This window comes from Aegilops tauschii, chromosome 1 (assembly GCF_002575655.3).
Source record: "Aegilops tauschii subsp. strangulata cultivar AL8/78 chromosome 1, Aet v6.0, whole genome shotgun sequence".
NCBI lineage: Eukaryota > Viridiplantae > Streptophyta > Magnoliopsida > Poales > Poaceae > Aegilops > Aegilops tauschii.
The window spans coordinates 218,977,626-219,003,040 of NC_053035.3; the positions used below are offsets into that span (position 1 = coordinate 218,977,626).

General features: G+C 45.5%; 1 protein-coding gene across 1 annotated transcript; it reads left to right on the forward strand.

Annotated features, from left to right (window-relative positions):
- The first annotated feature begins 5,964 nt into the window (after positions 1-5,964).
- Positions 5,965-8,918, forward strand: LOC141028048 (uncharacterized). Its single transcript, XM_073505874.1, has 5 exons — positions 5,965-6,723; positions 6,789-7,163; positions 7,373-7,756; positions 8,040-8,183; positions 8,259-8,918. Exons 1-5 carry the CDS (start codon positions 5,965-5,967, stop codon positions 8,916-8,918), a joined length of 2,322 nt encoding a protein of 773 aa, XP_073361975.1.
- The last annotated feature ends 16,497 nt before the right edge of the window (positions 8,919-25,415 follow it).

Here is a 25,415-nt window from a genome sequence, read left to right on the forward strand (position 1 = left end):
GAATCTAGGCAGCTTCAGATTGTTTCTAGGCAACTTAGAAAAACAATGATGAGAAAATTCACAATATTTGTAGGCAACTATTTTTGCAAAGCTAGGCAACTAATTACCAACAGGAGGCAACTTGGCATCAATGGTAGGCAATTGCATAGTATTTATAGGCAACTGAGCATCAACCAAAGACAACGTACCATCAACAATATCAATTCAGTAGCCATAATAGGCAAGTTGGGATAATATTAAATCAACATATACACATTGTGCAATGAAGTTGCTTGTTAACAGCACTACAGATGTCTCATGCTTTATTGTTTTTTTCTTATTTTTACACAAGCTAACCTAATAGATAGTCCTACTAGGCCAGAAAGAAGAAGTTGCTTTCCTACAGCACTAAAGTTGTCTTAATTTGCACCCAAAGTTGCTCAAAAAAAGTTCATCGAAACCTGCCCATATGGGATCTAGTTTTGAAGAACTCGTTGTGATAAACCCAACAGTGAAAGCGGATCTAAATTCTGATGCTCGAATCAAAAGTTACGGTTTTTTAAATTTTTCGAAACCCCAAATAAATGCACATGCTCTCTTGGATGAGGTAGCGTCAGGATGTGGAGTAGTGTTGGAGCTGCTTCGTTCTATGCGTGTGTGGAGTGGAGGGTTGATAACCCACAAGTATAGGGGATCGCAACAGTTTTCGAGGGTAGAGTATTCAACCCAAATTTATAGATTCGACACAAGGGGAGCCAAAGAATATTTGTAAGTATTAGCAGTTGAGTTGTCAATTCAACCACACCTAGAGATTAAATATCTCCAGCAAGGTGATTAGTAGCACAGTAATATGATAGCAGTGGTAACAGTAACAATAATAGTAACAGTGATAGCAATGATTTTGTAGCAAGAGAACAATAACAGCAGTAGTAGTAACTTAGCAAGAACAATATGTGGGAAATTCGTAGGCATTGGATCGGTGAATTCGTTGGATGATATTCATCATATAACAGTCATAACCTAGGGCGATACAAAACTAGCTCCAGTTCATAAATATAATGTAGGCATGTATTCCATAAATAGTCATACGTGCTTATGAAAAGAACTTGCATGACATCTTTTGTCCTACCCTCCCATGGCAGGGGAGTCCATAAGGAAACTAAGGGATATTAAGGACTCCTTTTAATAGAGAACCGGAACAAAGCATTAACACATAGTGAATACATGAACTCCTCGAACTACGGTCATCACCGAAAATTATCCAATTACTGTCACCCTGGAGTTTTCGGATCATAACACGTAGCAAGTGCATATGACTAGCAAGATCGGATCTAGAACATAGATATAATGGTGAAAACATAAATGGTTCAGATCTGAAATCATGGCACTCGGTCCCTAATGACAAGCATTAAGCATAGCATAATCATAGCAGCATCAATCTCAGAACATAGTGGATACTAGGGATCAAGCCCTAACAAAACTAACTTGATTACATGATGAATCTCATCCAACTGCTCACCGACCAGCGAGCCTACGAAGGAATTACTCACTCCCAGTGGGAAGCATCATGGAATTGGTGATGAAGGAGGGTTGGTGATGACAAAGACCAAAGATCCCCCTCTTTGGAGTCCCAAACGGGCTCCAGATCTGGCCTCCCTATGAAGAATAGGAGGCAGCGGCGGCTCCGTATCGTAAAACGCGATGAAACTTTCTCCTTCATTTTTTCTCTGAAAATAGGATTTTATAGCGTCGGAATTTGGGTCTGCGGGGCCACGAGGTGGGACAAGCCACCAGGGCGCGCCAGAGGAGGGGCGCCCTGGTGTCTTGTGCCCAGCCAGGCCCCCCCTCCGGTGGTTCTTGGCTCCAGTATTTTTCTTTTATTGTAAAATAATTCTCCAAAAAGTTTCGTTCCATTCCAAGAACTTTTATTTCTGCACAAAAACTACACCATGGTAGTTCTGCTGAAAACGGAGTCAGTCCGGGTTAGTTTCGTTCAAATCATGCAAATTAGAGTCCAAAACAAGAGCAAAAGCATTAGGAAAAGTACATACGATAGAGACATATCAAGGGTGTGCTCGAAACAGCGAACGAGCGCAGCGGCGCTGGCTAGCCGCGTCCTTCTCCCCAAGTTAATTTTTTTTCTAATTGTCGGAGTTCTGGAGCTCGAACTCGGAACGTACGAGCAAGAAGTAGTTGTGGGTGCACTGCCACTACAGTAGGGCAAGGTTTGTGTTCTTCAAGTGTTAAATACATATCTATATGGACATCAAACAAATTGAATTCAAAATGTGAACTTAAATTTTATCCTAATTTTTTTCGGTATTTCGTGGCTATCGTGGTAACCGTGAACTTTGGCGCCCCTCAGTAAAAAAGGTTCACTCGGGATCCAAAACCTTGATGTTGGCCTAATCTCCGTCCTTATAATAATCGCAAGCTTATGTTTCGATCCAAGCAATGTGTGTTTCTTAGTTATAGTGCTCAACACAAGGGTGCTAAATGTCTTGATGTTCCTACCGGCAGAGTCTATATTTCTCAGGATGTCATCTTTGATGAAACAATTTTTAGCTTTGCTAATCTTCATCCCAATGTTGGTGCTCTCCTCCGGAAAGAAATCCTTCTTCCTCCTCATTTATCCGGTGTTTTTTTGGGGGGTGACAATTGCAATGCCAACTTGACAAATTCTCCCAACCCTGCTGATGAGCGTGTTGCAGATACAGGTGCAAGAGCTATGGAAACAAAAAAATTGGCTGAAAATCCTGCCAAAAATATTCTTTAGCACGCACATTACATGTGTCTCCCTAGACGTGACACACAGCTAGACGAATCTGCCTCATGATCGCTGGCGCGTCAGTCGATGAGATCTATCCCGGGATCACCCCCCTGTCGGGCGGGCAGTGGGGGCGGATCTTCCCAGGGTGCCGGACCGCACCAACCACCCGCTGCCACTCGGCCATTGGTAGGCTCGGCTGACTGCGCGGGCTCCGTGCTCCAATCATGGCGCGACGCACTGCCTCCCGCGGGCCCGCCCCTCACACAGTTTCCCTCGAACCATGTTGCTACGCCAGGTGGGCTCTGCGCCAACCCACGGCGACTGCCCTCACAGGCGCGGGGTCGTAGCTGGATTTCACCTCGGCCGGATCTTCTGTGACCACTACATCATCCCCACCACTCGTTTTGGCCGCAAATGATCCAGGGGGTGTGCCAGTCGCCAGCTCTACCTCGGGATCACCAAGTTCCCTTGTTGTCGAGCATCAGTCACCAAGATCTTCTAAGGCTGGTAACTCTGTTGCTAAACTACATGTGCCTACACCACCTCGTACACGACTTCGAGCAGAGGTAATTCAACCTACTAATTATAAAATTTAGTTTGGTTTGGTTTGGCTTGTTCAACAGGAGAACCAAATACTGTCAAAGAGGCACTTGCTGACTTCAAGTGGAAAAAAAGCTATGGAAGAAGAGATTGAGGCACTTCAGAAAAATAACACCTGGCACTTAGTTCCTTCTCATCAAGGTGAAAATGTGATCAATTGCAAATGGGTGTTTAGAATATAAAAAAAGCTGATGGTACAATAGATCGCTATAAAGCCAGACTTGTTGCAAAAGGGTTCAAACAAAGGTATGTCATCGACTATGATGATACTTTCAGTCCAGTTATTGAGGCTGCCACTATTCATCTTGTTCTATTGTTGTATCAAGTGGGTGGAGTCTCAGACAGCTACATGTGCAGAACGCGTTTCTCCATTGTGTTCTAGAAGTGGAAGTGTATATGAAACAACCTCCTGGGTTTGAAGATAAAGATAAACCCTTTCATTTGTGCAGGCTAGATAAATCTCTCTATGGACTGAAGCAAGCTCCTAGGGCATGGTATTCTCATTTGAGCTCCAAGTTACAAAGACTTTGTTCCCTCTTAGTCGGACACATCATTGTTTATCTCTAAGAAGTCAAATACATCCATATTTGTGCCCATTTATGTTGATGATATTATTGTTACAAGCTCATCGATCAAATGATGCTATATCAGCTTTATTGGGAGATCTAAACTCAGAATTTGCTCTGAAGGATTTAGGAGATTTGCACTATTTTCTTGGCATTGAAGTAAAAAGGAACAAACAAGGTGGCCTTCATCCGTCTCAAGAAAAATATGCAGCTGATCTTTTGAGCAGTGTTGGAATACAGGGGTGCAAACCATCACCAACTTCACTATCCAGTACTGGAAAATTGTCTCTTGCAGAAGGAACCCTCCTGAGTCAATAGGATAGCACAAATTACAGTAGTATGGTGGGTGCACTCTAGTACTTGACTCTCACCAGACCTGACATTTCTTTCGCTATTAATAACATATGTCAGTTTCTTCATGCACCTACCATAGCTCATTGGACTGCTACAAAACGTATTCTGAGATATGCGAAAAATACGTTGAGTGTTGGTCTTACTTTTAGCAAGTCATCATCAAATCTTGTTACTGCTTTTTTTTATTCTGACCGGGCAGGTGCTACTTGTGAGATGTGTTAGGATTTTCCCCGAAGAGGAAGGGTGAAACAATATAGTAGCTGATAAGTATTTCTCTTAGTAAGAACCAAGGTTATCAAACCAAAAGAAGAACCACGCAAATCCTAGTGAATAGTTCCTGCACACACAAGAACAAATACTTACACCCAACCTGGGTAAGAGGGTTGTCAATCCCCTTGAATTCGTTACTTGCAAGAATCAAATCTGGTAGTGGTAGATAGATAAATTGCAAAAGAAAAAAAGTAAATAAATTGCAGCAAGGTATTTTTGGTTTTAGTAATATGATAAAGATAGACATGGGGGCCATAGTTTCCACGAGAGGCTTCTCTCTCGAATAAATAGCATACGGTGGGTAGCCAAATAACAGTTGGGCAACTGATAGAAAAGAACATAGTTATCATGTTATTCATGGCAATATCATGTATATAGGCATCACGTCTGTGACAAGTAGACCAAAATGATTACTATTACTCCACTTCAAGAGCGCTTCTATGCTTGCCTCTCTACGTATTAAGTTCATGACAAACAGAGTAATGCATCAGGTATGATGACATGATGTAGATAGAATAAAACCAAGCAATGTTTTTAAACCCCATCATTTTACCCTTAATGGCAACAATAAAAATATGTGCTTCGCTACCCTTTCTGTCACTATGTGACGACACTGCAAGATTGAACCCATCACAAAGCACCTCTTCCACTGAAGATAAATCAATCATGCATAATAAAGTTCAAAAAAGACTCAATTACTGTCAATGAATAATCCAATCATAAACCAATAATTTATCGGATCCCAACAAACACACTACGAAAGAAGATTACAACGGATAGAACTCCATGGAGATCATAGAGAACTTTGTATTGAAGATCGGGGAGAAAGAAGAGGCCATCTAGCTACTAGCTATGGACCCATAGGTCTGTGGTAAACTACTCACACATCATTGGAGGTGCAACAAAGATGATGTAGATTCCCTTTGTGATCAATTCCCCCTCCGACAGAGCACTAGAAAAGGCCTCCAAATGAGATCATGGAAGAATATAAGTTTGCGGTGGCGGAAAAAGTGTTTCGGGTGGCTCTCTAATGGTTTGCGAATATTTAGGAATTTATAGACTTGGAATTAGGTCAAACGGAGCTGCATGGGACCCATGAGATCAGGAGGTACCCCCTCCGCCCGGGACGCGCCGGGTGAGCTCGTCGCTCCCCTATATATCTTATGGCCTCCTCCCAAATGTTCTAGTGTCCCTTCGGGTCCAAAAAATCACCGTAAAGTTTTATCGTGTTTGGACTTAGTTTGGTATTGATTTTCTGAAAAGCCAAAAACAAAATTGCAACCGTAAAGAACAACGACCGTATATCCCATCGCACGATAAACCGCTTCTGTTGCTTCATCTCTGATCATGGGCTATACGATATTTACGTGCACGGCCGGCGATACACCTGGTCCAGTGAGCAAACTAACGCCACTTTGGTTCGGAATGACCGCGTACTCTGCACCCTGTCCTGGGAGACGGCGCGCCCCCCACTGCCTGCTTCGTTGCCTTTCTTCTGCAGCATCTGATCATTGCCCACTGCTCATTGACTGCGTCCCCCGCTCTACTGGCGGCAGGCACTTTCATTTCCAAAAGTTTTGGCCTACCCTCGACGGATTTCACCAGACAGTGTTGGATGCTTGGAACTCGGAGGCCCCCGACCCGGATCCATTCCGGCGATTCTTTGCGCGACTAAAAATCACGGCCCGAAGCTTACGAAGATGGAGCTCGCGTGTTACCAACAGCATCGCCACCCAACTTGGCGTCGCCCGTGAGCTTATTTCGAGGTTTGACGCAGCCCAGGACCTCCGGCCCCTCACTCCCGCTGAAGCTTGGCTCCGACATGAGCTCAAGCGTAAGTATCTCGGGCTTGCGTCTCTTGAACGCTCCATTGCGCGCCAACGCGTCAGACTCCGCTGGCTCAAACAGGGCGAGGCTGCTTCCGCCTTCTCAAAGATCTATGCAGCTCATCGTGCTCGCAAGAATAGAATCTTTGACCTCTCTGTGGATGGAATGCGAGTTTCCGGGGAGGCCGACCTCGCCCGCGCTGCCTTCGACGACTTCTCGACCATTCTCGGGCCCCAGGCGGATCGCGGCCTCACGATCGACCTCGCAGCCATTGGCCACCCTCCTTTGACCGGTCCGAGCTCGAGGCCCCATTCACTTCCGACGAGATTTGGGATGCGATCAAAAGGCTGCCCTTCGGCAAATCGCCCGGCCCCGATGGATTCACGGCGGAATTCTTGTGATCTTGCTGGGATATCATAAAGAACGATCTCTGCGCCGTCTTCGACAAGCTTTATGCGCTAAATGGGAGCGCTTTCCAGCGGCTCAACGAGGCCCTCATCACCTTGATCCCCAAGAAAGTGGACGCGGCCTACTTGTTTGATTATCGTCCGATTAGTCTCACCCACATCGTTGCAAAACTCTTCGCCAAGGTTCTCTCCTTGAGACTGGCCCCCCGTCTCGCCGAGATGGTCTCCTCCAACCAAAGTGCATTCATCGTGGGCAGGAGCGTGCATGACAATTTCATCCTTGTCCAGCAAACGGCCAGGCAGCTTCACCAATTGCGTCTCCCTCGGGTTCTCCTCAAGTTGGACATAGCTCGGGCCTTCGATTCTGTCTCCTGGCCTTTCCTTATCCAGGTCCTTGAGCACCTTGGCTTTGGGCCGAGATGGCGCGAATGGGTTTCCATTCTCATCTCTACCGCCTCCATGCGCATGATGATTAATGGCACCCCGGGCCCCCTCATTCCCCACCACCAGGGCCTTCGTCAGGGCGACCCAGCTTCGCCCATGCTATTAACTCTCGTCATCGATGCCCAAACTGTCTACTCCAATGCGCGGTTGCCAAGGGCATTATCAGGCGGCTCACGACGCGTCAGGCTGCTTCCAGCGTCTCCCTCTTCGCGGATGATGTGGTTATTTTTTGCCACTCCGACCCCCAAGAGCTCGCAACTGTCAGCGGCCTGCTCGACTTCTTTGGGACTGCCTCGGGCCTTCACACGAACTTCGCCAAGTGCCTTGCGGCACCGATCCGGTGCACTTCCGAGGCTTCTGACGCCATTGGTGCTTCCCTTGCCTGCCCGGTGGCGGCCTTCCCCATACAATACCTAGGCCTCCCCCTCTCCCTGCGCAAGGTGCCGGCCTCCCACCTCCAGCCACTCCTCGACAAGCTATTGCGCAAGCTAGCAACTTGGAAGGCAGCACTTCTCTCGCGCGGCGAGCGACTCGCTCTGGTCAGGCAAGTGCTGACGGTGATGCCCGTGCACATTCTATTGGCTATGGCGCTGTCCCCCCCCCATTCTAAAGAAAGCCAACCGGATCATTCGTGATTTCTTATGGCATGGACGCAAGGATGCTCGGGCTGGTTGCTGCCTTGTGAGCTGGGCGAGAGTCTGCCGCCCCATAGAGCTCGGCGGCCTTGGCATTCGCGACTTACATCGCACCGGCATCTCTCTCCGTGTCAGATGGCTTTGGCTCCATGCTTCGGATAGCTCTCGGCCTTGGTCTCCTTTGCAGCCGCCCTCGGACCCCGAGGCCATGCAATTCTTCCAGGCCTCGACGACCTGGACTTTGGGCAACGGCAACTCCTGCCGCTTCTGGACGGACAAATGGCTCTCCAGCCGTGCACTTCAAGACATCGCCCCGAACCTCGTCGCCCTAGTACCCAACCGGCGCCGACGACCGTGGAGTGTGGCTGCGGCTCTCCATGACCGCACATGGATCCAGGACATTTAGGGCCATCTCAGCCCCGCGGCCGCGCTCGAATACTTGGACGTCTGGCTTATGCTGCAGGCAATCGACCTCACTATGGTGCCCGACACCATCCACTGGAAGTGGACGGAAAGCGGAGTTTACACCGCATCCTCTTGCTACAACGCGCTCTTCACTGGATCCACATCCTCCGAGCACTGGCGTCTTGTTTGGAAGTCGGGTGCTCCTCTTTCGGTCAAATTCTTCGCGTACCTCGCATCCGTTAACCGATGTTGGACGGCCGATCGGCTGGCCCGCCGTGGCTTGCAGCATGAGCTGGCGTGTGTCTTCTGCTCACAGCAAGCCGAGACGCTACACCACCTCCTCATCGACTGCGTCTTCACCCGTATCATATGGCACGGCATCCTATCCTGGTGTTGTCCCACGGTTACCGTGCCAGATGGATCGCTCGGATTCTTCGATTGGCTTAGCATGGCCATGCTTCAGCTACCTCAGGGCCAGCGGCAAGGGCTCTCCACCATTGCCCTTCTCACGGCTTGGTCAATCTGGCGCCATCGCAACGCCATCATCTTCGACAAGGCCACACCCTCTACTGCCTCCCTCCTAGCCGCGATCCAAGATGACGCCCGCTCCTGGGCCCATGCCGGAGCGAAAGGACTTAGTGCTATCATCCCCGCAGGCTAGTGATCTTGTTAGGGGCCGAGCATCCCCATTCTATGCTCATTTTGTGTCATGAGCGCGCCTTCTTGTGTACGCGACCATGACACCACTCTATATGTTCTTTCCCCTATCAATGAAATGATACGCGCCAACCGCGGTGTATTCGCGAAAAAAAACAACTGGCACTGGGCACTGAGTTAATAGGTTAGTCCCAAAAACTGATACAAAATAGCATAATAAAACATATAAAGCATCCAAGATTGATAATATAATAGGATGAAACAATCAAAAACTGTACATATGTCAGATACGTATCAACATCCCCAACCTTAATTCTTGCTCCTCCTCGCGTCGGTAAATGATAAAAACAAAAAAAATATGTTGAATGCTACCTAGCATGTTTATCATGAAATCTCTTTACGGTGTAAATATTGAGAAATGATGAAGTAATAATATCAACATAATAATATCCATGAATATAAGAAACATAATCATTATTTTTTAAATATACGATGCTTAACCAATGTTATCCCTACTCATTTTATCATGTAATCATGACATGACTCTGATGACCCACAAGTATAGGGGATCAATCGTAGTCCTTTCGATAAGTAAGAGTGTCGAACCCAACAAGGAGTAGAAGGAAATGACAAGTGCTTTTCAGCAAGGTAATGTCTACAAGCACTAAAATTGTCGGTAACAAGTTGTTTGATAGCAATATATATTGTGACAAGCAAGTAACGGTAACGGTAAATAAAGTGCAGCAAGGTAGCCCAATCCTTTTGTGGCAAAGTACAGGCCAAAACAATCTCTTATGATAAGCAAAGCATTCTTGAGGGTACACGGGAATTTCACCATATCACTTTCATCATGTTGGCTTGATTCGTGTTCGCTACTTTGACAATTTTGATATGTGGGTGGATCGGTGCTTAGGTGCTGTTCTTACTTGAACAAACCTCCTACTTATGATTAACCCCCTCACAAGCATCCGCAACTATGAGAAAAGTATTAAGATAAAATCTAACCATAGCATTAAACTTTTGGATCCAAATCGGCCCCTTACGAAGTAGCGCATAAACTAGGGTTTAAGCTTCTGTCACTCTAGCGACCCATCATCTAATAACTACTCCACAATGCATTCCCTTAGGCCCAAAGATGGTGAAGTGTCATGTAGTCAAGGTTCACATGACACCACTAAGGGAATCACAACATACATATCATCAAAATATTGAACACATATCAAGTTCACATGATTACTTGCAACATGACTTCTCCCGTGACCTCAAGAACAAAAGTAACTACTCACAAATGATAATCATGCTCAAGATCAGAGGAGTATTAAATTGCATAATGGATCTGAACATATAATCTTCCACCAAATAAACCATATAGTAATCAACTACTTGATGTAATCAGCTACTTGAAGTAATCAACACTACTAGTCACCCACAAGCACCAATCTATGGTTCCGGTACAAAGATTGAACACAAGAGATGAACTAGGGTTTGAGAGGAGATGGTGATGTTGAGGATGTTGATGGAGGTTGCCCTTCCAAAGATGGGAGAGTTGTTGGTGATGACGATGATTTCCCCCTCCGGGAGGGAAGTTCCCCTGGCGGAATCGCTCCACTGGAGGACAAAAGTGTTCCTGCCCAAGTTCCGCCTCGAGACGGCGGCGCTTCGTCCCGAAAGTCCTCTCCTGATTTTTTCTAGGCCAAAATGACCTATACCAGAAGATGGGCAATGGAGGTGGGCTGAGGAGGGCACAACCCACCAGGTCGCACTTGGGCTCCCTGGCGCGCCCAGGTTGGTTGTGCCCACTTGGTGGGGCCCCTCTGGTAGCTATTTGCTCTAGTATTTTTCATATATTGCAAAATAATTCTTCATAAATTTTCAGCTCATTTGGAGTTGTGCAGAATAGGTAACTCTGACATAGCTTTTTCAGGTCCAGAATTCCAGCTGCCGGCATTCTCCTTCTTTGCATAAACCTCGCATATTATGAGAGAAAAGGCATTAGAAATACTCCAAAAAGCATTATTATGCATAAAAACATTATAAATAACAGTAGGAAAACATGATGCAAAATGGACGTATCAAATCCCCCAAGCTTAGACCTCGCTTGTCCTCGAGCGAAAACCAAAATCGAAAACATGTCCACATGCTTAGAGAGAGAGAGAGGTGTCGATAAAAACAAAATACGGACATAGAAGCATCATGCAATTATTACGACAGCAAAAGAACTTTAACATAAAACTTTATCACATAACTTTTGTCATATAGCTTCTCATGAACAAGTAACAATTCATCACAACATCGAACTAAAAGCATAAACTCTATTAGAAACCAACAAACTATGTTCTCAGTCAACTTTGCAACTACAATTCATCATCTTTTCAGGAAGGGTCACATGTCGGAGCCTCTTGGCAAGTCCACATACTCAACCATCATTTAATCTTCTATGATTGCTAACACTCACATCGTACTCATGAGCAAAAAGTTTCAACCGGACACAGAGGAAGACAGGGGCTTATAGTTTCGCCACCCAACATACTCACCTCGAGGGTGATGTCAACAATAATAATTCATGCTCACTCACATCCAACTGGATATATGTGCTTAGATCTTTCCTCACCACATGATGCTTGCCAAAAGAGAAAATAAAAGGAATGCGGAAGAATACTTTGACTCTTGCATAAAAGTAAATACATAAAAGTAAAAGATAAGCCCTTCGTAGAGGGAAGCAGAGGTTGCCATGCGCTTATTTGTTTGCATGCCAAATCCCTTAATGCAAAAGAACGTCGCGTATATTGCCCCTTATGATAGCAACCTTTATTATGCAGTCTGTCGCTTTTATTCTTCGCCATCACAAGTTCATACAACACTCAATTTTCTCTTACATTAAATGATCCAACACTTTTAGAAGCAATTTTATTGCCTTATTTCACCGATGACAACTTACTTAAAAGATCTTACTCAATCCATAGGGAAGTATGGTGGACTCTCAAGGCATGAATTTGGGTTTAAGGTTTTTGGATGCACAAGTAGTATCTCTACCTAGTGCGGAATTTTTGGCTAGCAAACATATTAGGCAAGCAACACATATTGAAGGATCTATAACAATATAACTTCTGTGTGGATATGAACGAGTATAACTTATTACGTTGTGTTCCTTGTCCAACGTCAACAATTTTGATATATAATATTTAATGAGGGCTCACAATCATAAAAGATGTCCAAGATAGTATATTTGCATTTGAATCTTCTCTTCCCTTATTAATTCTTTCATGAATTGCATCATCGACCAATTCTATGTTTGTTAATCTCCAAAAAGATATCACTTATAATTTTCCTTATGTGATGTCATTACTTACCATAAGATTAGCATATGATATTTTTCATTTATTTATTTCTTTTATTTGATTGTAACATGAGAGTAAAGAAGCAAAGACTCACACCAAAACTTTATTACATAACTTGCACACGATTACATAGATAGGTGGATCTCTAAGCAAGCACTCGAAAAGAAAGGATCAAACTAAACTTGTATTCAACTAAACCATAGGAAAACCAAAGATCAAACTAAAATAGATAAAAGCAAAGATAATGTAACGCCCACGATGCGGCTATATCTCCCACGTGTCGAGGCACGACTTAGAGGCATAACCGCATAGTGGTTTTGTCGCAAGAAGGGTCATCTTCACACAATCCCATGTAATGAACAAGAATGGGATAAAGAGTTGGCTTACAATCGCCACTTCACACAATTCATAAATAAATATCATACATCATCCAAAATACAAACATATAGACCGACTACGGTCAAAATCCAGATGAAAATAAGACAACCCCAAATGCTAGATCCCCGATCGTCCCAACTGGGCTCCACTACTGATCATCAGGAAAAGACACATAATTACGACGGCGTTCCTCATCGAACTCCCACTTGAGATCGATCCCATCATCTGCACTGGCATCGTCGGCACCTGCAACTGTTTTGGTAGAATCTGTGAGTCACGGGGACTCAGCAATCTCACACCCGCGAGATCAAGACTATTTAAGCTTATAGGAAAAGGGGGTGTAATGAGGTGGAGCTGCAGCGTCAAAAGCATATATGGTGGCTAATTTGCGCAAATGAGAGCGAGAAGAGAAGCAACGGAACGGACGTCATCTAGCAATGACCAAGAAGTGATCCTGAACACCTACTTACATCATACATAACACAAACCGTGTTCACTTCCCGGACTCCGCCGAGAAGAGACCATCACGGCTACACACGCAGTTGATGTATTTTACTTGGGTCAAGTGACAAGTTATCTACAACCGAACATTAACAAATTCCCATCTGCCTCATAACCGCGGGCACGGCTTTCGAAAGATAATACCCTGCAGGGGTATCCCAACTTAGCCCATCATAAGCTCTCACGGTCAACGAAGGATAAACCTTCTCCCGGAAAGACCCGATCAGTCTCGGAATCCCGGTTTAAAAGACATTTCGACAATGGTAAAACAAGACCAACAAAGCCACCCGAATGTGCCGACAAATCCCGATAGGAGCTGCACATATCTCGTTCTCAGGGCACACCGGATGAGACATCCTACGAGTAAAACCAGACCTCGAGTTTCCAGGAGGGGGCCCCGCAGTCTGCTCAGTTCGGACCAACACTCGAAGGAGCACTGGCCCGGGGGGGGGGGGGGTTAAAATAAGATGACCCTCGGGCTCGCGAAAACCCGGGGGAAAAGGCTTAGGTCGCAAATGGTAAAACCAAGGTTGGGCCTTGCTGGAGGAGTTTTATTCAAGGCGAACTGTCAAGGGGGTCCCATAAATCACCCGACTGCGTAAGGAACGCAAACTCAAGGAACATAATCCCGGTATATCAGTAACTAGGGCGGCAAGAGTGGAACAAAACACCAGGCATAAGGCCGAGCCTTCCACCCTTTACCAAATATATAGATGCATTAATTAAATAAGAGATATTGTGATATCCCAACATATCCATGTTCCGACATGGAACCAACTTCAACTTCACCTGCAACTAGCAACGCTATAAGAGGGGCTGAGCAAAAGCGGTAACTTAGCCAATCAACGGTTTGCTAGGAAAGGATGGTTAGAGGCTGACATGGCTGAAATAGGAGACATGATATAGCAAGTGATAGGTAGCGGAGCATGGCAATAGAGCGAACAACTAGCAAAGCAAAGATAGAAGTGATTTCGAGGGGTGGTCATCTTGCCTGCAAGGTTCTCAGAGTTGTCGAAAGCTTGATCCTCGTAAGCGTACTCAACAGGTTCCTCGTTCACGAACTCGTCTCCCGGCTCTACCCAAGACAAGAACACAAACAAACGGAACCACAATCAACAACGAGAAATGCACAAGCAACATGATGCAAAACATGTATGATATGCAAGATATGATGTGCGATGCATATGCGTGCTCCGGAGGGGAAATGATGAACATGGCAGTAACTTAGAAAACCAAGCATGCCACTGGAAAGATGAGATGATTTCGGTCGAAATCGATATAAAGATCACCGGAATCGGATGCACGGTTTGCAAATGGCAAGCAAAACAAGAATGACACTAATCTGCGATTAACAGCATGATAGCACTTAAAATGCAATAAGTAACAATGCTACAGCACTCCAACATAGCAACAAAGCACATGGCAGTAATTTACCGGAGATGCTTGACAAAAGATGAACACTGAGCTACGGCTAGATCACAACATATCAAGCTCAAACAAGCATGGCAAAAGTGCAAAAGATAACAGGATCACAGACTTGGTGAAAAACTGGACATGGCAGAAAACAGTATCAGGTAGCAATGTTCAGAGCACGAAAACAACATGCTACAGGAACTTAACATAGCAAAACAAGGTATGACAGTGTTTTACTAAATGCACATGACAAAAGTCCCTTACTGACCATAAGCCAAAAAGGAACATAAGATATGATGGCAAGCATGTAAACATAGCAAGTTTCGTTATCAGGTTTCAGACTTAGCAGAAAACAGAGCATGGCAGAAATAATAATATGTAGGCCTCTTTGTGAGCTCGAATCACTCACTACAGAGCAATGCACTACAAACCAAGCACACCTACAGCAAGATGGCATATTTATGAAGCTATTCATGGCAAGAACAATTGCATATCACGTATGGATCAACTACAATAAGCTTGGCAAAATTGCATATCATGTTAAGAATCTGCCAGAAATATTTTATAGTAAAAGTAGAGAAAGATTGAGTCATGCTATGGCACTCCATAATTTCAAACAATTGCAGGAATAGATCAATTACAACAATATCTACAAAACATCCTTACTGAACATCTCCAAAATATGCATGGATCTCTCTGTAGCATCAAGTTTACATGGCAACAAAATAACAGCAGACAAGGACTTAGAGAAATCACCAAGTCCCTGAAATCAGAAATATTACGGGGCCTACTTTGCATGCTTGTGCTAGTCACCACAGAGATCAAAAAAATACATGGACTACACCAATGGAAAGATGGCATGGCATACTTCAAAACACGTGTAGATCTCATGCCCAAAAGATGCACAGATTAAATGATACAAAAATGACAAATCTCCAAATTCTGATAAGAACCAGAGAATAACAGCAACTAGCTCTCTTCCAACAGAGATTTGGGCATCAAGATGACCTCTAATGAACATGGTGCAATTGAACAAAATGTAGAGCATCACGAGGCGAACAATTTGACATATTACACGCGCGAATCGGAGCTACATGCAAGGAGTTATGCAACTATGAATAGAGGCATATGCTGTGAAAAATTCAGGACTTCAAAAATATAGAGGGGGGGCTCGGGTCAACGCTCACACAGATCTGGATCCCGATCGGGGCCGGCGTTCGAGCTCGTGCTCGGGCTCGGGGCTCCGGTCGCCGGAGTGAGGAGGCAGAGGCCGGAGGGCGCCGGTCGACGGGGCGGCGCGGGCGCGCGGGCCCGGGCGGCGCCGGCGTCGGGCAAGGCGGCGGGGACGGCGGCGAGTGGCGGCGGAGCATGGCGCGGCGGCAGCGCGGGACCACGGCGGCGGCGCGGTGAGGAGAAGGCGGGGCTTGGCGGCGGCGGGCGCGGCTCGGCCGCGGGCGACGGCGCGGGCCGGGAGGGCCTCCCGTGGGCCGAGCGGGCCGCGGCGGAGGGAGGTGGCCGGATGCCACGTGGCGGCGCCCAAGTGGCTGCGGTGGGCGCGCGGTTGTCCGGCGGGCGCTGGACGCGTCCGCCCGCGGAGAGGAAATTTTCTAGGGTTGATCTGTGATTCGTTTTCGGGGGAGATGCAAATAAATAGGTAGAGGGAGCTAGGAGACTCCAAATGAGGTGCGGTTTTCGCCCACACGATCGTGATCGAACGACCTAGAGCATGGAGATGACTTGGAGGGGTTTTGGGCTGGTTTTTAGGGGGTTTTTTGCTGGACACTCAAATGGACTTTGCGGATGCCCGGTTAACCGTTGGAGTACCAAACGACCTCCAAATGGAACGAAACTTGACCGGTGATCTCCGGGTGGTATATTGAGGCCACTTGACAAGCCTCGGTCCATTCCGAGAAAGTTTGACACCCGCACACGAAAGAAAATGAAAGGGGTGCACCGGAGGAGATAGGAGCGCCGGATTGCAAAACGGACAACGGGGAAAATGCTCGGATGCATGAGACGAACACGTATGCAAATGCAATGCACATGATGACATGATATGAAAATGCATGACATGACAAAATACAAAACGAAAGAAAAAACCCGACAACGGAGGGAAAATCATAACACATAGCCGAAAATGGCAAGAGTCGGAGTTACAAATATGGAAAGTTACATGCGGGGTGTTACAGATAATGGTGATGATACGATACCAGGCACCTCTCCCAAGCTTGGCACAAGCCAAGGGGAGTGCCCATACCATGGGCTCAAGTCTCCTTTGGTGATGAAGATGGAGGTGGTGGTGATGAGGTAGTAGCGAGCTTATCCTTTTTCTCCAGCTTGTGTTAGAGATAAAAATTATCTATCTTCAACTCATCGTTCTCCATCTCAAGCTTTAATATCCTCTTGCATAATGCTTACTTGCTTTCCTTCAGGAAGCGAGGAGGAATAGGTTCATCTTCATCCTCCTCATCTGTAAACCACATTTAGGGAAAAGTCTTCTTAAAGATGTTTGGATTCAGAGGCTGGTAAGAAACAGGGCTCTCTTTCTCTGAATCTTGAGATGACATATTTTCAGATCTGCCAGAATAACAGCAAGAAAGAAGAACAGAGGATTTCTCCGTGATATGGTGGCCAATATGTTCGGGGGGTATATAAAGATTTTTTATCTTGGGAAACAAGCAAACGGGAGAAAAACGGAGTCCGGAAGGTACCCAAGGTGGGCACAACCCACCTGGGAGCTCCTGGCAAGCCAGGCGTGCACTGCTGTCTTGTGCCCACTAGGATTGCCTTCCTGGTTGTTTCTTATTTTCCTAATTTTTGTAATATTCCAAAACTGATAAAAAATATTTTGTGGATTTTTTGGAGTCCGTTTACTTAGTGTATCACGTACCTCCTCTTTTTCGGTGTTCTGGAGTGTTCCTGAAGGTTTCTTTTATGTGTTCCTCCGGTGTCATGGTTTGAGTAATATTGCTTTCAACATTGATAGGCGTACTTGAGATATAGTGTTTAATTCTTTGTCCATCGACTACCTTCGACATTATTGATCTTGATAGCTCCAGAGCGATAAACCTCCTCGATGATATATGGTCCTTCCTATTTAGAGGGAAGTTTTCCTGCAGAGAATATGAAATAAGAGTTGTACAAGAGAACATATTCCCCTACTTTGAATTCCCGCTTTTGGATTCTTTTGTCATGCCATCTTTTAACTTTTTTTAAACAGTTTGGAATTTTCATAAGCTTGGGTTCTCCATTCATCTAATGAGCTAATATCAAATAACCTCTTTTCTTCGGCAAGTTTGAAATCCTAGTTGAGTTCCTTAATTGCTTGGAATGTTATACATAGGTCATCAAATGCATATCATATTTTGTTTGCATTTCGGTAGTGATTCCTAAAAATCCTAAGCAACTCAAGGACCAACGGAGAGAGTTGGGGATTTTATTATTTTCATATTTGAATTTTCTCAAATATTGAAAACAGGGATCATTTTGGTCCTAATTATTATTTTCCTCCAAAAATATTTCATAATTAAAATATATGAGAGGAGATAATATGACTTCTCCAAAATAAATGAAATATTGGAGGAAAAATGTTAATATCAAATAAAGAATTTTATTTGGATTTTATTGCTATTTTATTTGAATTAGAAAAATATGCATTTTTCAAAATTGCATTTTAGGCCAAGAAAATGTTCACTTTGTTCTAAATATTTTATTTAACGGTGAAAATTTGTTTTGGCATTTTTATATTTATATTTTTATTTATTAGGATTTTTCTCGGCGGAATCTGTTTTAAAAACAATTCCTGGACCGCACTGGGCCGCAGCCCAGCCGGCCCGTTTCCCCGCGCCGCTCCCTCGCGCCGCGCCGTCGCCGGCACGAACGCCGAGGCAGAGTCCGAGCCGGACTCCACCTCGGGCAGGCCCCCTCCCCAAGCCACGCCGCCCCCTCCTATATATAATGCCCCCCCGCCGCCTCTCACCATCGCCGCCGCCGCCAACAGCAGCAGCAGCAGCGCCCGCCAGCCGCCGCCGCTTGCCGCTGCTCGCCGCGCCTCCCGCCACCCTGCCTCGCCCCGCTGCTGCGCGCCCGCCGCCGGACGCCGCCCGCCGGATCTCGCTGCCCCGCCGGCGCCGTTGACCTCGAGCCGCCGCCGGTTTTTTTGGTTTTAGGCAAAACCCTGGTTTACTTAAAAACCCTTGATCGGTTTATTTTTTTGTTAGATCGGTTCGGTTTTTCGCTGATTTATTTATTTAGCGGACGTTCGTCCGTTCGTTCGTTTTAACGAACGCTGTCCGTCGTTTAGGTTCAGACAGCGAACGTTCGTTCGTTAGTCTTTTCTTTTTTCTTTTTATTTTCAGCCAGGGACCTATCCACGATTATTTTTATCGCAGATTAGCCCCTGATCTTCAAACCCTCGCCGTTTCTAAACCCTTTGTCCAAACCCAGTGAAACCAACGCCAAAAGTTTCGTCTCGAGCCCCTCTTTCTGTTTAATCAACTTGAACATGATTTTGAAAATTTGAAAATTTGGTTTCAAGCAGATTTGATTTCGAAGTTCTTTTGACCGTAGTTTCAGTTCCGTAGCTCCGATTTGGTTGATTCTTTTTGCAGATCGAATCTCTTCAGTTGAGCTTTCAAATTCGATCTTCTTGTTTGAGTTTTACCCTTGCATCTCTGCTTGATTGCTTATGTATGCTATTGTTTGTTTGCGATAGAATTCCCGGAGTGCGAAGCGTGCTACTACGAGTCTCTAGGGTTTGCGGATCATCAGCAAGGCAAGTAACAGATTGATCATACTCTTTTCAGCATTAGTCACAATCCTCGAACATTACATGAGTAGGATCTCTTAACATGTTTGTTTGGGAAGTAGATGATGAGGTAGAACCTATTACCTGTTTTATTATTAAACCCATGGGAGTTACTTCTACGTTATGCTTATTGCCATGCTATGCTCGTAGACGTGGATTGGGTTTGAGTGTAATCCATAACAGATGTGAGATTGATATTTAATGGTTAACTTAAGGTGGCTACTTTAATACACATCTGGGTGGATTGGTTGTCAGGGCACCTGGAGAATCCAGTGTTGTCCTAGGATATCCTGGAGTACCCGTGTGATCATCCTATGGTTCGCCACCCAGGCTCAAAGGGATCATAAGATTATTCATGGTAGAAACTTCCGTGTGCGGCCACAAGCTATTATGGGATCTAGCATAGTTGAGTATGTTGCATGACCTCTTTCAGTGGTGGGCTAGCAGATGTAGGGGAAAGTAGGTGTAATTGTCCACCCAAAGTAAAGAGTTAATGTTTCTAAAGACTGTGTCTCGGTCATCCGTTTCTCAAACACCATGTAGTGCGAGAAATCCAACGGAGGAGATCGAGTCTTGTGGGGAAAAGTGCACAAACCTCTGCAGAGTGTAGAAACTAATCATGGTTAGCCGTGTCCCCGGTTATGGACATTTTGAGTATCTGGTACTTGAATTATTGATTTGATCTCATCACTCTAAAATTAATTTGTTGGGATATTAATTACTTTTAATTGGGATTGAGTTGGAGGAACCTTCTCAATGTGTCAACCACCATGATAGTTAAAATAAAATATATTCCTTTGTTGTAGGGAAAAATTGGCTTTTCGCATAACAATATAACCATAGAGCCTCCACCAGCCATATATGCATGTAGTGATAGCATTTATTCTATACATTGCTCTACTGTGTTATATTGCCAGCATATTCCATGTGCTGACCCGTTTTCGGGCTGCAACATATCATGTTGCAAACTTTTCAGACGAAGAGTAAGGTGCGCTAGGTCGTTTGTCGTGCACTCAGCTATGCCATTGGAGTTGATGGACTCACTTTATCTTCCAAGCCTTCCGCTGTTATCTTATTAGATGGCCTTAAGCCATATTTATTGTAATAAGTTCTCTTTTGAGACATTCAATGTAATAAGTGTGTGATTGCTACTCTGTTATAAATCCATCCGAGTACTATGTGTGTTAGCATTACCGATCCAGGGATGACACTGAAGCACAGAGACTTGACCGTCTGAGGTCGGGCCGCTGCAAGATGGTATCAGAGCACACGCTGAATGTAGGACACGACCACTAATATGAGCCATAGGTCACCCTTCTCTACTCATTTCTGACTCCTCTCCATTTTCTACTCTTTAGGATGGCAGACTCAAGGAACAAGTTTGCACAACCGGATGAAGACACACCCTTTGGACGACACTTGAAGGAAGTCACTAGGTACCTGAACATCGGAATACCAAGCTTCACCGGGACCTACACCGCCACTTTACCAGAAGAGGAGCGATGGATGATTCGAGTTCAAGTTCCAGGAAGGACGTTCACGCCAGTCACTGAGCCCATAGAGTTTTCCTTTGATGCACCAACCTGGAGTCTAGGAAAGAGCATGGTAGCCCACATCGCCATGGGACGCATCGGCGAAGTTTATCACAAGGATCTCAAGGACACTATCTACCAGATATGTGGGCGCCGAGATGAGCAATGGGAGATGATCAGCACCACGAGGGACAGGTCCATTGCATCTTTCATCCAGGAGTTAAACCAGCACATTCATTGACAGGAGAACCAGATGTGCGCAAGCATGATAGATTTGAAGAAAGCGATAACCAGGAACACGGAGCTAGAAGAGGAACTCAACTCTACACGCGACGGATATGAGGAGGAAATCGCAATACTTGTGGAGAAGAATGACGACCTGACGAGGAAGCTAGGAGTATTCATGGGAGACCCCGCGCCAGGAGGAGAAGACGACAAACCCAAGGAAATTCGTTCTGAAGACTACATCATCATCGACGACACCGACTCCGACCTTGATGGTAGTGATGCTGATTATGAAGACGAAGCTGGAGCGGATATCATGGAGTCTTCCACCGATCAAAATTTTTAGATGACCACCATATGATTAGTAGTATTCCCCCATGTATATAATAGTAGTCCATCGAGCACTTTTGTAACGATAGTTCTAGACCGATTGTATGCCCTTGCTTGAATTGATTTGGTGTGATATGATTGTGTTTGTCTCATGTGCATATGGGTAGTGCTTTCTCACTAGACCTCATTCTATTCTAATCTCTCCCCTTTAAACCCAACAGATGCCTCCGAGACGTGACCCCGGATTTGTCTTCCCACCGGAGCTCACTCAGTTGATCCAATAGCAGAATGCCTTGATGCAGCTACTAGTCCAGAACCAAGGCAACAACAACACAACAACAACAACCCATCGCCACCACCTTCAGTTGACAACTTAGCCCGTTTTCTGAGGTTGCAGCCGCCAGTGTTTTCCAGTAGCACCGAGCCAATAGTTGCTGATGACTGGCTACGCAGGATTGGAAGGGAGTTGACCACCGCAGGTTGCACAGATGCAGAGAAGGTGCGTTTTGCCGCACATCAGTTGGATGGACCAGCAGCCTCATGGTGGGAGAATTACACAGCCACGTTCCCCATAGCCAATATCACCTGGGATCAGTTTCAGCAAGCATTCCGCACTGCACATGTCTCAATTGAAGCTATGAGCATGAAGAAGCGTGAGTTTCACAACTTATGCCAAGGAAACCGTACTGTGGGGCAGTACATGGATGAGTTCAGTAAGTTAGCTTGCTATGCCCCAGATGATGTGGCCACAGATGCCGCGAAGCAGGAGAAGTTTATGGAAGGGTTGAATGATGAGTTGAGCATGCAGTTGATGGTAGCTACATTCGCTAACTACCAGGAGTTGGTAGACAGGGCTCTTATGATTGAAGGGAAGCAACAGCAAATTGAGAGCCGCAGGAGGAAGTATGGACAAGGGAAGTACAATTTAGGAGCCCAGCAGAAGCCTCGCTTCACCTCGAACTCGAGAGGATTTACCCATAACCATGGAGGCCATACCCACAATGGAGGAAATGCACATAACCACAGTGGCCCCAAGAATGGAAACGGGAATGGAGCAGGCAGCAATCAGAACCGTTCTAACCCCTCTACACCCGCCAAGAAGGATCTAAGTCACATTACTTGTTTCATGTGCGGGAAGACTGGACACTACGCCACTGAGTGTTCTGAAGCAAAGAATGGTAATGGCAATGGAAGCTCTGGGAAGAAGCCCAACCCTTTCAACAGGGGACAAGTGAACCACGTGAACGTTGAGGAGGTTGAAGAGCAGCCAGATGCAGTTATCGGTAAGTTTTTGGTTAAGTCATTTACTGCAATCGTTCTTTTTGATACTGGTGCATCACATTCATACATTTCAAGGGGATTTGTGGATAAGTATAAGTTGCCCACCAAAGTTCTTAGAACACCTATGTTAGTAAGCTCGCCAGGAGCGGAGTATATGGCAAGCCAATGATGTTTTCAGATGCCATTGACCATAGGTAGGCATGTTTTCGCCTCAGACTTGATAATTTTGGAGTCACAAGGATTGGATGTGATACTAGGCATGGATTGGCTATCGATGTATGGAGGAAACATCGATTGCGCCAGTAAGTCAATTTTACTCACTACACCGGAGGGAAAAAGGATCAAGTATGTATCCAGGCATGCGCCAAGGGGAACCCAAGTTAATTCCCTCTCAGGAGTTGTTCAGGAGGAAGTGCCTGTTGTGAAGGATTACCCAGATGTATTTCCAGAGGAGTTACCAGGCATGCCGCCAGATCGAGACATTGAGTTTTTGATAGAGCTATTGCCAGGCACCAGACCGATATCGAAGAGACCATACCGGATGCCCGCGAATGATCTGGAGGAGATCAAGAAGCAGATTAAGGAGTTATTGGAGAAAGGATACATTCGACGAAGTTCATCACCATGGGGAGCCCCAGTGCTCTTGGTTGAGAAGAAGGCTGGATCATTGAGAATGGTTGTTGATTATCGTGCCTTGAATGAAGTGACGATCAAGAACAAGTACCCACTGCCGATGATCAAAGATTTGTTTGACCAGTTTCAAGGAGCTAAAGTATTTTCCAAGATCGATCTACGATCAGGATACCACCAGCTGAAGATTTGAGAACAAGATATACCTAAGACAGCTTTCACCACAAGGTGCGGGCTATATGAGTTTACGGTTATGTCATTTGGATTGACTAACGCCCCTGCCTATTTCATGAGTATGATGAATAAGGTGTTCATGGAGTTCTTGGATAAGTTTGTCGTGGTGTTCATTGATGATATCTTGGTATACCCAAAGAATGAAGAGGAACACAAGGAGCATTTGAGCTTAGTTCTCGAGAAGCTCAGGGAACATCAGTTGTATGCCAAGTTCAGCAAGTGTGAGTTTTGGCTGAAGGAAGTTGGATTTCTTGGACATGTTATATCAGGAGAAGGTATAGCAGTAGAACCCACTAAGGTTCAGTCAGTCACTAAGTGGTTGGCACCCACCTCAGTTGGAGAGATCCGCAGTTTCCTTGGACTTGCGGGATACTATCGGAGATTCATTGAGAATTTCTCCAAGATTGCAAAGCCTATGACAGAGTTGTTGAAGGACACCAAGTTCGAATGGACAGAAGAATGTGAGGCCAGTTTTCAGGAGTTGAAGAAACGTTTGACTACAGCTCCAGTGCTGATTCTGCTGGATAAACGCAAGGAGGTTGTCTATGAAGTTGGAGACAGAGCATATCTTCGTGTGTCACCTCTGCGAGGAGTTCAACGTTTTGGAGTTAAGGGAAAGTTAGCCCCGAGATTTGTAGGACCATACCGGGTTATGGAACGTATGGGAGAAGTGGCCTACAAGTTGGAGTTACCCGAAGGATTGTCAGGAGTTCATGATGTGTTTCATGTTTCCCAGTTGAAGAAGTGCCATGCAGAGATGGCCGATATTCCTCTGAGAGATACAGTGCCACTGGAAGTAATACAGTTGGATAGTGATCTGACCTACGAGGAGAAACCAGTCAAGATTCTCGAGTTTGCCAGCCGTGTTACACGCAGCAAGGTTATCGAATTTTGCAAAGTTCAGTGGAGCCACCATTACCGAGGATGAAGCCACCTGGGAACGAGAGGAAGACCTACGCAAAGACCACCCACACCTATTTTCTAGCCAACCCGAATCTCGAGGACGAGATTCATCTTAAGGGGGGTAGGTTTGTAACATCCTAAATTTTCAATTTGGAATGTTATACATAGGTCATCATATGCATATCATATTTTGTTTGCATTTCGGTAGTGATCCTAAAAATCCTAAGCAACTCAAGGACCCACGGAGAGAGTTGGGGATTTTATTATTTTCATATTTGAATTTTCTCAAATATTGAAAACATGGATCATTTTGGTTTTAATTATTTCTTCCCTCCAAAAATATTTCATAATTAAAATATATGAGAGGAGATAATATGAATTCTCCAAAATAAATAAAATATTGGAGGAAAAATGTTAAAATCAAATAAATAATTTTATTTGGATTTTATTGCTATTTTATTTGAATTAGAAAAATATGCATTTTTCAAAATTGCATTTTAAGCCAAGAAAATGTTCACTTTGTTCTAAATATTTTATTTAGACGGTGAAAATTTGTTTTGGCATTTTTAGATTTTTATTTTTATTTATTAGGATTTTTCTCGGCGGAATCTGTTAAAAAAAAATCCCGGACCACACTAGGCCGCAGCCCAGCCGGCCCGTTTCCCCGCGGCGCCTCCCTCGCGCCGCGCCGTCGCCGGCAGGACGCCGAGGCAGAGTCCGAGCCGGACTCCACCTCGGGACGGCCCCCTAACCAAGCCACGCCGCCCCCTCCTATATATAGCGCCCACCCCCCGCCGCCTCTCACCATCGCCGCCGCCGCCAACAGCAGCAGCAGCAGCGCCCGCCAGCCGCCGCCGCTCGTCGCCGCCTGCGCCGCGCCTCCCACCGCCGCCCGCGCGCCGCACGCCGCCGCGCCTCGCCCTGCCTTG